This window comes from Carcharodon carcharias, chromosome 1 (assembly GCF_017639515.1).
Source record: "Carcharodon carcharias isolate sCarCar2 chromosome 1, sCarCar2.pri, whole genome shotgun sequence".
Lineage (NCBI taxonomy): Eukaryota > Metazoa > Chordata > Chondrichthyes > Lamniformes > Lamnidae > Carcharodon > Carcharodon carcharias.
The window spans coordinates 188,058,916-188,073,340 of record NC_054467.1 but is presented as its reverse complement, the minus strand read 5'-3'; the positions used below and the strand labels follow the sequence as shown (position 1 = coordinate 188,073,340).

Sequence of the window (14,425 nt, the reverse complement as noted above, 5' to 3'; positions counted from 1 at the left end):
TTCCACTTGGCCGAGCTGCCCTGCCCTGACTTACCCTTAAATTACTCCCTTTACTTTTTCTTCTTCTAGTTTACAGAATATTAAGGACAGAAGAAATATTTACCAGGTATTACTTACCAAGGCCATTGCTATTCTTATGGAGGAAAGGTAGAAAATGAAAGCATCACCTCCTTCCCTCTTCACTGAACTCCCTCTTTCACCCAACTCCCACTGAAACACTACAATGCAGTCCATAGCAGCACTCCAGTGCAAACAAAAGCAGCACTGTAGATGACTTGCTTCTATGCTGTCTGAATCTAGCTTCTGAAAACCTATTTAAGCCAGTTAACCAATTAACTAGCTGCAGCTGCAAGCAGAGCCTGTATAATCCCTGTTTTAAAGCTGGACTAAAACTCACCTTCCAACGCAAAGAGCAACTTTTAGTTAGTTGCTAAATTAACGAAAGATTAGCTTGAATTAGAAATTAACGCTTAAAAGTACCTCTCTCACCAATTTCCAACTGAAGCACTCTAATGTACCCCAAAGCAACACTCCAGATTCCATCTCCAGCAACACTCAGGATGCTTGACACCATTCAGGACAAAGCAGCCTGCTTGACTGGCACTCTATCCACCACATTAAACATTTACTCCCTCCACCACTGATGTACAGTGGCAGCATTGTGTACCATCTCCAAGATGCACTGCAGCAACTCACCAAGTCTCCTTGAACAGCACCTTCCAAACCCATGACCACCACGTTGAAGGTCAAGGGCAGCAGATGCATGGGAACACCACTATCTGCAAGTTCACGTTCAAGGCACACGCATCCTGATTTGGAACTATACTGCCATTTCTTCACTGTCATCGTGTCAAAATCCTGGAACAGCACTGTGGGTGTATCAGCACCATTTGGCCTACAGCGGTTCAAGAAGGTGGCTCACCACCAACCTCTCAAGGGCAGTGAGGGATGGACAATAAATATTTTCCTAGGCAGTGACAGCCACACCCAGTAAAATAATTTTAAAAAGATGCTTCTCAGCTGATACTAGCGACAGTGAAGGACGGCGATATTGTTCCAAGTCAGGCTGGTGAGTGAGTCATATAGTTCAACTGACTGCAGATGTATTAGATCAAGTTCAGGTCTAGGCAATTACCACAGCAGTATCCAAACTCCTAGGAAGAAGATGACTTGCGTTTATATAGCACCTTTCCACAACCATTAGATGTCCCAAAACCCTTAACAGCCAATGAAGTACTTTTGAAGTGTAGTTATTATTGTAGTGTTGGAAACATGGCAGCCAAATTGTGTACAAGTTCCCACAAACAGCAAAGTGATAGTGACTATATTATCTGTTTTTGTGATGTTGATTGAGGGATAAATATTGGGCAAGACACCAGGCACAACTCCCCTGCTCTTATCCGAGATAGTGCCATAAGATCTTATATATCCACCTGAGAGGGCAGACAGAACCTGGTTCAACATGTCATATGAAATATGTCACCCCCCCCCCCCCCCCCCCCCCCACATAGCACAGCACTCCCTAAATACTGCAGTGTAGTGACAGCTTTACTTGTACTTAAGTCTCTGGAATGGATCTTGAACCCACAACCTTCTGACTGAAGAGGTGAAAGTGCTATCAAATGAGCCATGGATTAGGGATTGGACAACCTCCATTTTCATACTAGTACCCAACAGCCATCCACCTCATTTCCTCCTCCACAAAGCAACAACTGTGAAGGATCATGTTTTGGGGAAATAGACAAAACAACTTTACAATATCATATAATATTGCAGCACAGAAGGAGGTCATTAGTCCATTGTGCCTCTGTTGGCTCTTTGAAAGAGTTACTCAATTAGGCCCACTTCCCCAGACTTTCTCCATAGTTGTGCAAATTTTTATTTTACAAATATATATCTAATTCCCTTTTGAAAGATAATATTGAATCAGCTTCCACTACTGCTTCAGGCATTCCAGATGATAACATGGGATATAGAACACATTTAAATCGAAATGTATTGATTAGCTACTATTCAAATATGTTGTAATAATTAATTTTGGATGAGGCAAAACAATGTTGGGAAAAATGCATTAGCATTCACAGGTCTGGATGTAAATCTGAAGGTAATGCATTAGCATTTTTTGCCAGGTTTTGAACACATACCAATGATTATTGTGCATTTGATGGTACAAGCATTTAAACAAAGGTGTCAGGTAGTAAAGTCTGCCTCAAGACTCATTGTGACTAAATGGCTGTTTCATCTCACTCTTAGTTACTCTTATACTTGCTGCTTAGCAATGTTCCTTTACAGGAGGAGGTTGTGTTGTCTGATTATCCACAGGGAAAATAATGAAATACCATGTCCAACTAAACAATGTACTTGTCACCACCATATTGCAGCTTTGTACTACTGTTTCAGAGATTTGACAGATTTTCTTGTGCTTTTGTGAAGTAAGACTTGCATTCAGATCATGCCTTTTATGTCCTTAGTAGCTTCCCAGCAAATGAATTAGTTTCTGAAGTGTAGTCACTCTTGCTTTTGTTGGCAAGTGTAACAACTAATATGTGCACAACGAGGTCCCAAAAAATAGAGATAAGGTGAAGAACCAATTAATCTGTTTTGGTGGTGATGGTTGAGAGGGAGAACTCCCTGTTCTTCTTCAAAAAAAGTGCCAAGGTATCTTTTACATCCACCAAAATGAGCAGACCTCACTTTAAAGTCTTATCTAAAAGATGCCATCTCCAACAATTCAACACTCTCCTGATATTTCAGCTTAGACTATATAGTCAGATCCTGACACGAGACTTGATTTTAAAACCTTCTGACTGAAGAAGATGAGTGTTGTTTCTCTCGATCTCTGATTTCTCTCTGATGATTTTCTTTGCTATACCATCCGAACGGATTCAACTGCCTGCTCTTCGGGTTGAATGACTTTTTTTGGAACGACTCTACTCCCGGTGCAAGAGAAAACTTAAAGAAGCAGTCACTTTAAAAGCCACTGAGAGCTGACCTATCTTCCTGTTATAGCTCTAGGATCCTGTTGTAATTATACTTTTGACTCTGGATAGTTTTTGTGGGTTCAGCATCTCAAACACTCTCCTAATTGAGCCTTTGCTTGCTTTGACCCAGAGAGCATGTTCTTGTGTCCAATATCTAGATAAGTTGTAGGAAGCTCAGGGATCAAACAAAACATCTGTATATTAGCTTATTTGTCATATGACATTCTCCGAAAAGGGCCATAAGTAACTCTGGAGAGCAAGCTGATAGGTGAAAACTCTGCAGAATAGTGATGCTTGAAGGCTTATTTGAGTCCCATTCTTCTGGGTTCCTATGCTTCTCATTGTTACCAGATCCAATATTGCCATACACCAACCTCACACTAATACTCCCATTTCACATACCCCAGTTGTCCTGGACTCCAGGACCGGCTTCTCCAGCACCCTTTCCTGCAATATTCTTAGACCTCAGAGACTCCATCTCAGGGGCTCCTAGACCCAGATGTCCAACTGAAAATATGCTAGACCATGAGGCAACACTCTATTACTGCCAAACTTCACATATTATTCCCAGTGCTTCCAGGTCATAAAACTGTCCCCATTGCAGATAAATTATTGTTCCTGATAATATTACTTGCCATTAGAATTTGTACTTATAAAATCTGTGACTAACCATGTGCTAGGATACAGGAATTTTTGTCTGTGGGATGTGGATGTTGCTGGCAAAGCCTGCATTTATTACCCATCCCCAATTGTCCTTGAGATGGTGTTGTGGAGCTGTCTTCTTGAACCACTACAGTCTGTGGCATGGGTACACCCACAATGCCTTTAGGGAGGGTGTTCCAGGATCTTGACCCAGTGATAGCGAAGGAGCAGAAGTACATTTCAGGATGATTTGTGACTTGGGAGGGAAGTTGCAGGTGGTGGTATTCCCAAGCTGCCCTTGCTGTTCCAGCTGGTAGAGGTCACAGGTTTGGTAAGTTGGTGCATCTTGTAGATGGTACATACTGCTGCCATGGTGTGCCATTGGTGGAGGGAGTGAATGTAGAATGTGGTGGATGGGGTTCCAATCAAGCGGGCTACTTGATCCTGGATGGTCTCGAGCTTCTTCAGTATTGTTGGAGCCACACTCAGCCAGGCAAATGGAGAGTATTCAGTCACACCCCTGATTTTTGCTTTGTAGATGGTGGACAGACTTTGGGAAGTCAGGAGGTGAATTACCCACTGCAGAAATCCTAGTCTGTGACCTGCTATTGTAGCCACAGCATTCAAATGGCTGTTCTAGTTGTATTTCTGGTCAAAAACATCAGTTAGTATGAAGATTTTTTTTGTTTTATAGTTCAAAATGCCATTAACAAATCCATATTTATTTAAATAATTATTTAGGTTAACAATGTGCTGGTGTAACATGCTGACTGCCAATGTGCTAATTTTGGAAATGTCAGATGCTGGTTTGATCCCCATTTCAATAAGTTGCCAAATTTACCTAATTAGAAGAAGGGCTGTTCTCGACAGGAGAGAAGCGGTTGTACCACAAAAGTACGTTATCCTCATGCATATCCCAGAAAATAATTCAAATACAGCACAGGTAGAAACCTAACCTTTGCTTACTTGCCACTGCTATTGGGCTTAACAGGTATTGTGTTCTGAACAAACTAGATAGAAAATAAAAAAATGAGGGGGAGGGATTAGAAGGTGACACACTTAATTTAATGACATAAGCTTGCTGACATATTAATTACTACTTTTTTTTTAAAAAACAGGAACTTCATGGATGCATAGAGAACTAAAATAAAACATTTGGGATGCCACTATTTGGTATAGATTGTACCCAGTCCAAACTTCAAGGTAAGCTACAGGATACTTGCAATAACTTGTCTATCTACTTTAAATCCAGGCCTCTCTACAAGGACACTCTTGTCTCTCTGTGCATTAAAGTGTCTGTAATAGTGCTGAATGTTGCAAAACCAAGTACATAAGGACAGGTAAGGTTGAGACAAAAATTCCAGTCATTTAAAGCTGTCTCCTTCACAGATCCTGCAGAACATTTATATTCTATTTGATATATACTGCCTGAACAATTTCATGTCTTGAAGAAAAATCTTAAAAATTCCTCCCTGCCCACCCTACAAAGATATATTATGCATATAATCAAAAAAAATCTTAGGGCTGTGTAAGATTTAGGAATATACAGACAAGACAATTTTGCTATTCCTGGCTTGCCCTAGAGTTGAAAGACAGAATAACAAAATTAAAAACTGTAAATATTAGTAATCTGAAATAAAAACAAAAAATGGTTGAAATGGACATTGGGTCAGCTAGCTTCATAAATAGAAAAAGACAACAACTTCCAAATATATAGCACCTTTTAATTTAGTAAAACATCCCAATGTATTTCACGGCAGCTTGATCAGACATAAATTGACATAGGTTGGAAGGAGATATTAGGATAGGTGACTAATAGTTTTCATCAAAGAGGTTGGTTTTAAGGAGCATCCCAAATGAGGAGAGAGAGAGCTGGAGAGATTTAAAGAGGGATTTCTAAAACTTAGGTCATAGGTGGTTGAAGGCATGGCCACTTGCAGTTGAGAGGAAGAGGTTAGTGGCTGCACAAGTGACTAGAAGACAGGTTATGAATTTTCAGGTGTGTATCTTCATCAGGAAGTTTGTGGATGACACGAAATTGGTAGGATGGTAAATTGTGAGGAGGATAGCCATAAACTGCAGGAGCATATCATTGGATTGGTTAGGTGAGCAGTACAGTGGCAAATGGAATTCAACCCAGAAAAGTGTGAGCTGATGCACTTGGTGAGGCAAGGGATTACACTATGAATGGTAGGAACCTGGAAAGTACTGAATTTCAGAGGGACCTTGGTGTGCATATCCAAAGATCTCTGAAAGTAACAGGGCAGGTAGATAAGTTGGTTAAGAAGGTATATGGGATACTTGGCTTTATTAGCTGAGGCATAGAATATGAGAGCAGGGAGGTTATGCTGGAACTGTATAAAATGCTGGTTAGGCCACAACTGGAATACTGTGTGCAGTCTTGGTCACCTCTTATAGGAAGGATATGATTGCACTGGAGAGGATGCAGGGGAGATTTACCAGGATGCTGCCTGGACTGGAGGGTCTGAGCTATGAGGAAAGATTGGATAGGTTGGGGTTGTTTTCCTTGGAGCAGTGAAGGTTGAGAGGGGACTTGATAGAGGTGTATAAGATTATGAGGGGCATAGATAGGAAGGCACTTTTTTCTATTAGTAGAGGGGTCAATAACCAGGGAGCATAGATTTAAGGTAAGAGGTAGAAGGCTAAGAGGGGAGTTGAGGAGAAATTTTTTTCACCCAGAGGGTGGTGGGAGTCTGGAACCCACTGCCTGAAAGGGTGATTGAGTCAGAAATTCTTTTAACATTTAAGAAGTATTTAGAGATTCAGTTGCGTTGCCATAGCCTCCAGGGCTATGGGCCAAGCGCTGGAAAATGGGATTAGTGTTGGCAGATGTTTGTGGACCCACGTGGACACAATGGGCCAGATGGCCTCCATCAGTGCTGTAAATGTCTAGGGTCATTGAGTCTTATGAGGACTGATATAAGGTCTTGCCTATATGCTCTTGGCTAATGTTATGAGCATGGAGAGATGGGAGATAATTTTCCCCCTTTTCTCACCTGTTGGCTGCTCACTACAAGATGTATTTTTTTAGAGAAGGAGTGCTTAACCCCTTGACTGCTGTGACTTGAAAGAATAGACATAAACAGTCTCTCGTGTAATTTTAAATCAAAAGAAAGGATACGTGCATACATGCGCACAAAAAGACAATTTCTAGAGATATAACATGCACTTATAGTAGATTAGTAAAACAGAAACAGGTCGCTTCTTTACAACCCTTAAGTTGGTGACTCAAAACATTGCAGGCCTGAAAGTTTCTCTCCTGGTTCCTTGAAGACAAATGGATGTTGGAAGTTTCTGGCTTTTCAGTCAAAATTATAGTCAAGCCTCTGTAGTGAAGAAATATAATGTTGCAGGTAAAAAGAATTAGGCATTTAACTGCCTGAGGTGATGTTCTTTTCAAGGCAGGGTTCTTTCCTTTTTCTGGTTGAGATCTCTAACTCTATGATGCTGATTCCAGACTGCCTTGCTGGGCTGCCCTTGTGGACTAATAAGATATTGGCTCCCTCTCAAGCCAATTTCAGTCATGTGATGGCAATATCAATTGGCTTCACCCATTGGCTTCAACCCACTGTGTGGACAATGTAATTGACAGAATCTTAACAGCATAGAAGGAGGTCATTTGGCCTATCATGTCTATACTGGCTCTGCAAGTGAGCATTATGACCGAGTGCCATTGCCCTGCTTTTTCCTCGTACCTTTGCACATTGTTTCTATTCAAATAATCATCTAATGTCTTCTTGAATGCCTCAATTAAGCCTGCCTTCCACCACACTTCCAGGCAGTGCCTCCCAAACCCTAACCATTCGTTATGTGAAAAAGGTTTTTTCTCATGGCACACTTGCTTCTTTTGCAACTCACTTTAAATCTGCGCCCTCTCGTTCTTGATCCTTTATGAGCGGGAACAGCTTCTCCTTATCTATTCTGTCTAGCCTCCTATTATTTGAACATCTCTATCAAATCTCCTCTCAGGCTTCCTTTCTCAAAGAACAGTCCCAACCTCTCCGATCTATCCACACAGCTGAGGTTCCTCCTCCCTGGAACCATTCTTGTAAACCTCTTCTGCATGCTCTCCAGTGTGTTCATGTCCTTCCTCTAATATGGTTCCCAGAACTGCACATGTTATTCCAACTGAGGTCTAACAAGTGTCTTATATAAATTCAGCATAGCCTCTTTGCTCTTATACTCTATGCCCCTATCACTGAAGCTCAGGATACAATATGCTTTATTAACTGCTCTCTCCCCCTATCCTGCCACCTTCAATGATCTAGATATATGCACATCCCAGGTCTTTCTGCTCCTGCACCCCCTTCAAAATTTGTCCATGTTCTTCCTACAAAAATGCATTACTTCACACTTCTCTGCACTGAACTTCATCTGCCACCTATCTGCCCACTCCACCATCTTGTCTATGTTCTATTAAAGTTCCACACCATCTCCTTGCAGTTCACAACACTCCCAAGTTTCATATTATCCGCAAACTTTGAAATTGTCCCTTACACAGCAAGATCTAGATCATTAATATATATCAGGAAAAACAGGGGTCCCAACACTGACCCCTTGGGAACTCCACTACAAACCTTCCTCCAGCCCGCTTGCTAACTTTCTACCTAGCTCCCTAAATTCTGATTGAAGGACCACGTCCCCCTTCCTACCTAAGTCATTTGTACCAGTGTGGACCACGACCTCTAGCTGATCATCACCCCCCAGAAGAATGTCTTGCAGCCGCTCTGACGTACTTGACCCTGGCACCAGGGAGGCAACATACCATCCTGGAGTCATGTCTACGGCCAAAGAAACGTCTGCCTGTTCCCCTAACCAATGAATCCCCTATCACTATAGCTCTTCCTTTCTCCCCTCCTGTACAGCAGAGCCGCTCGTGGTGCCACAAACTTGGCTCTGACTGCAGTCCTCTGAGGGACCAGCGCCCTCTCCAGCTTCCAAAACAGAAAACCAATTTGTGAACTGGACCCCAGGGGACTCCTGCACTACCTGCCTACTTCTTTTGGACTGCCTGGTGGTCACCTATTCCCTCTCTGTCTCCAGGCCTTTAAGCTGCATGTTCACCTCTCTGAACATGCTATCCATGTAGCTCTCAGTATCGCGGATGCGCCACAGTGATTCCAGCCACTGCTCGCGCTCTGAAACCCGGAGCTCAAGCTTCCGTAGCTGAAAGCACTTCCTGTACACATGGTCATCTAGGGTACCGGTAGTGTCCATAACTTTGCACATATTACAGGGTGCACATTCCACTTGACTGAGCTGCCCTGCCATGTTTTAACTCCACTTCCCTTACGGTAACTTAATTCTATTTTGGATTATTTATATTATTTTATTACATTGGCCCTTAAATTTCCCTTATTTCTGGCACTTCACAGTTAAATCCAAGTATAAGATCGTTAAACATATTACACTTCTCTAATTTACTCACCAGTTCGTACTTATCAAGGCTGCTGCTCAACTTTCCGAGCAAAGGTCAAAAAAGAAAGGAACACCTTCTCCCTAAACCCTCCCAGTCATCAAACTCCAACTGAAGCACTCTACTGCAGCGAAAAACAGCACTATAAGATAGCCTACTTTTATACCCTCTGAAGCTAGCCTCTGAAAACCTGATTAAGCCAGTTATCTAATCAACTAGTTGCAGCTGCAAACTGAGCCTGTATGAGCACTGTTTAAGGCTGGACTAAAACTCACCGTCTTCCAACCCTAACAGCAACTTTTAATTAATTGGTAAATTAAAGGAAGACAGGACTTTATATAGAATTTAACCCTTAATTTAACCCTTAAACTCCCTCAGTCACCAAGCTCCAACTGAAGATCTATACTGCAGCCAAACATAGCACTCCAGTGGGGAAATGTTTTAGATCCCATTAACATTCCAGCAATGATCATCTTCACTGAATGACTTTATTTGAAGTTCCATCTTCATGAGGCTGGAAGGTCTAGCAGCCATTGTCATTTTAAATCTCTTCCATTGAAATGGTGAGAGTAGTCAGTTAGCACCTGGTAAAGCAACTTGCATTTTAAGTACCTTCCCAGAGCTATTTTCCGTGTCTATCTCAGTCTATCCAGAAATCACAAAACCACAGAAATCACAAACCCGACCTTGAGTCCATTTTGTGAAAGTACAGTGTCAATATTCCATGTTGCTGCTGTTTTTTTTAAAGAAAATAAAGTATCCATTTCCTGATCATTATTATGGGCATGATGTGACCATTGCACTAAGTAAGTAGCAGTGAATAGGTGAGGAAAAGATTAACTCGGTGAAGTGATGCTGGCTGCAGAGCGTGACAGTCCTCACCTTTCTTTTCTCTGGTTGCAGCCTCAATATTCACCATGTGAGCTGATCAGTGGGAGAATTCACCAAATGCTGTTGGTGACACAAAGCCTATGATTATGTCTCCATTTGTCTGAGATTTCCATCAGATGGCCCAGAGAGGAATACACACTGCATCTTGCAACCGAGAATTAAAACAATTTATAAGAAATATCCAAATCACTATTGTGGATTCAGTTGCTGTGGCTTGTGCCACAAACTGATCAGCAGCTGTCACCAACTTCAAGGCAGAAAGCCTTATATTTTTTGCAGCATATCCCACCATGCAGGTAATAGACTTATCTGTGGAAACAACCATAAGCCACAAACTATGAGATATACTCCCCAGTCTGCAGCAATCCTTCATGTCCTGAGAGTATTCTGTGCTTTCAAATCTTAGATGTATAAAGATCCCTTTCTTTGGCAAATACTTGAAGGAGTTGGGGTATGGAGGTGAAGGTAAAGTGAGAACGTTCTCACTCTGGCAAAGAGCATCCTCTTCCCTTTATCCACCTGCTCCCCTTCCTTCTGCTCACCTGGACCAATGAGTTTACCCATTTTATTATCCTGTATTTCCCTATCTAATTCCTCCTGGTTGATTCTAAATGACCAACAGTAAGACTAATCATTCACAGAGCATGTAAGGACTTGCTGCTTGCGAGCACAGTCTTTTCCTCTGTTCAGCAATTAAATTGACCTGACAGCACAAAAGGTGTTTTGAAAGTAACTGGCAAAAAATGAAAAAAAATGAATTTTGCCCTCAGTGCATATTTCGTATTACTGGCTCCTGCATCTGTATGGTTGCTTCTCAAAACAAAATAACAAAAGATTGTTCAAATGGTAACACTCTCATCTTTGAGTCAGATAAATGGATTAAAGTCTCACTCCAAGATTTGCAAAAAGGCTGAGTTCAAGCCTTACTCTAGGAGTTGAAGAAATAAAATAAACTTAAGCTTCAGCAGAGAGACATTAAATTGGGGGTTCAGATGAAAAACAGTGAGCCCTTGTTCTGGCTAACGTTTTCCCCTTAACCTACAGCACAAGAAATAGATGAATCTTCTTGCTATTTGTGGAAACTGTTTATACACAAATGGTTTCCGTGTTTATCTGTATAACAATTGTTGCATTTCAAAATATTTTATTTAGAAGTGAAGTATTTTGGTATGTTCCGAAGATAAGACAAGTTTTTTCATATGCGGCTGCAGCAAGTTATACGTACAGATTTATTTATTTAATATGACAGTGGTAGGTGAAAGAACAGTTTTATTTACCTATGTATCTGCTGGTTTAAACAAAACACTCGGGCAGCAAAATTTGGTTCCACCATGCCTGTAACTTCAGCACTGCAAGTGTCATTTTGGTACCAAAACATTGTGCACGCATGCTGCCGGTGTGGCTCGTGCCAGACACGTTTTGGCGAGAGCGTTAGCGTGAGTGTTAGGGCCATGTACTGGAAGTAGTCAGAATGTGACTTGTCAGCATCTAATGCTGATTTAATGCCAGTGCTGCCATTTTTGACCTCACTGCTCCAGTTAACATCCTCTCTTTGAGCATGCACAGCTGAACAGGAAGAATCATCAATTACTTTCAGGTTAATTACTAATTAATTTCTGCTGGCTCCAAGCTTGTAGAAGTTCTGTGTGTTTTGATTGCTGTTTAAAGTTGTTCAAATCAACAGAAAGCAGTGCTGCAAGTGGAGATACCTTGGTTTTAACTTCAGTGGTTTTGGTCAGTCATGGATGCTATATTGACCATCCTTCTTGTCCTGCAGCATGAAAGGGAGATTAAGCAGGGGCAGCAAGGAAGACTATAAGGCTGCTCAGAGAGGGATGGAAATGAGAAGGGCTCTCAGCTGGAGATCTATCCACCTAGGTTCTTCAGGAAGCATCTCCCTTACTTCAACCTAATTCAGGAACAGCGTGTGAATTGTCTCCATTTTACAAAGAAGGTGCTCATGGAAATCTGCCACCTCTTGCAGGTAGACCTTCAGGATGCACGTCAAGGATGGCGTTGCCAGTGGCTGTGAATGAGACCATGGCCATGAATTTTTTCAGTTCAGGATCCTTCCAGGCTGGAGCAGGTGACATCTATAACAACTGCACGTTTACTGACCACTGCTTTATAAGGGTGACCAACTCCCTTTATGCTAGGAGAGGAGGGTACAGTGAAGAAAGTGGAGAATGCTGTGGCTTTGCCAGGACATTGGGCTTCCTCATGGTGCAAGAGACTATTAACTGCACATGTGGCTTTATGGGTACTGCATTTAAATCCAGGGATATATTGCAAGTGCAAAAAGTTCCACTCCCTGAATGTTGCATTGGTGCGCGACCATGCTCAGTATACCATGTAGGTGAATGATTATTATCCTGAGCCAGTATTTGAGCCACCATGTTAAACCACCAGGTGGCTGCTGATGGCAAAGGCTACCCATTGCACCACCTGTCTCATGAAATGGATGCATAAACTACCCACATATATGAAAGGCATGCTGCCACAACAACCAAAGAGGTTCTCAAATCTGGACTGCTCCGACGGGACCTTGCAGTACTTGCTGGAGCAATGTGTCATGGTCTGCTGTGTTTGACATAACCTCGTCTTTATGAGAGCATAATCCTTGCCACCAGGAATATGGTGAGCAGTTCAGCAAGAGGAAGTGAAGCAAAAGGAGAAAGGGAGAAGACAACCATCACATCCTCTTTCTAACCAGGCTGTCTGTGATTGCGTCACCCTATGGTTCCTGAGAATGTAATCCCAATCCTCATTCTACGACAGTCACACATCTTATCTTCCCTCTGTCACTGATGATCACAGTGTTCTCTTGGCCACAATACTGAAATAAAAGCCCTGCAAAACAACCATTCCAAACCAAATTTATCAAACAGACCACTCAATATTCCATTAAAAAAGCCAACTAATCACCCTTGTCCATTCCCTTTGTGCCTGGTTTTGCGTATGCCTTTGCCTGGTCAAAAAAAAAGTTCACAAAAAGCATCCCAAGAATAGCAGAAAAGCAAGAGGAAAAAGGTAGAGAGGAAGTTAAATCAATCATGATCAATAGATAAAAACTACTATGAAAACGACATTTTGCCCGCAGCCACGATGACGGGTTTTCATGACATATCGGCCCAAACTCGCCACATGACATTTGCATTCCCTGGAAACACGCCATTTCGATGATGGGTGGGCTCCGATTGGCCTGCTACACCATCACCTCGCTGCTTCATCATGCAGGCACCAAATTTAAAGTACAGCCGCGCTCAGTGCTTCCAGCCCAGGACTGTAGCAAAGAAGGCATGGCCCCGAAAGACAAGAAGACTGCAGCCCTTGAACTCCTTTTGGACACCATGGAGACCAGCTGTAATGTCCTCTACCCCTCTCTGGCTGCAGGAGGGGCAGCAATATTAGCACTCCAGCTTGGTTGGCAATGGCAACGGTTGGCCATCCAATGCAGATAGAGAATGAATGATCTCATCCATGCAGCCAGGGTATGGCATCCATCTCATCACTCTAAACTCACACATTCAAGCCCATCGCACATTCATTGGCATCTCACTCATTGCCAGTTCAAGGGACATCAGCAGCCATTCTCGCACACATATCCTCACATGTCCATCTGGCCTCTTCTCCTCTGGAGACTATGACCCCAGCCCCCACCATTTTGAAGCCACTTTTACAGATTAACATGTGCCCCCACATATGCCCTGGAATACCCTCCTTCCCAGTACAGTTCTCATCCTGCAACCTCTTCCCTTGCTTGAGGCCACTTCTTCCCCTTCCCCAAGCAAGACCTTGCCCTGCAGCCTTTGAAAAGTCACCCACATATGGCTGATCTGGTAGGTAGAGACCTACCCGTGAGCCCTCCCAAAAGTGATGTGGTGCTGCCTGTGAAGCCTGGCGCTGATGTCTGCGAGTGCTGATCGAAACAAGGTAGGCAAACAAACCTCGAAGTCTCGAGTGAACTGCAGCCCGCCAAGTGCACGCCTTATGCTGTTGTGAAACACGTCATCATGTTTTCCCGCTGACGTGTGCAAATGATCCAATGGGGGGATGAGAAGAGTCCGGTGGGCTGGCCTTATAATGCTGTGCTGATGTCTTATAATGAGGTTCCTGATGTGTGGTGGCAAGGAATGTGGTCCGCGATCGGCAGGTGGAGCGGACGATCGCAAACTGGTTTCGCGACGTCGTGAACTCGATTTTTGGCCTTCTCACCATATTGTCCACTTGTGCCACCGAATATGGCTGACACATGGAAAACCCAGGCCTAATTGTTTGATACAAGTGAAAGCTGCTTCTTGTTCTGTGCCCCAATACCACTGAACATGCTTTGCAGTGAGCTTGCATAGAGGTTCACATTCTGATGACAAATTGGGCATGAACTTGGCTAGATGGTTCACAAATCCTACAAATTGTTGAACCGCCTTCACACCTGTTGGTTGTTGCATCTCTGCTACAGTTCACTTTCACTGTC

General features: G+C 42.8%; 1 protein-coding gene across 1 annotated transcript in view; it reads left to right on the top strand.

Annotated features, from left to right (window-relative positions):
- Positions 1-4,770: 4,770 nt before the first annotated feature.
- Positions 4,771-14,425, top strand: part of atp8b5b (ATPase phospholipid transporting 8B5b) — a 306,737-nt gene continuing 297,082 nt past the window's right edge. Inside the window, exon 1 of the mRNA XM_041183329.1 lies at positions 4,771-4,826. Coding sequence (XP_041039263.1) covers positions 4,784-4,826 — 43 coding nt within the window. The 5' untranslated portion in view covers positions 4,771-4,783. The remainder of the gene's footprint in view (positions 4,827-14,425) is intronic.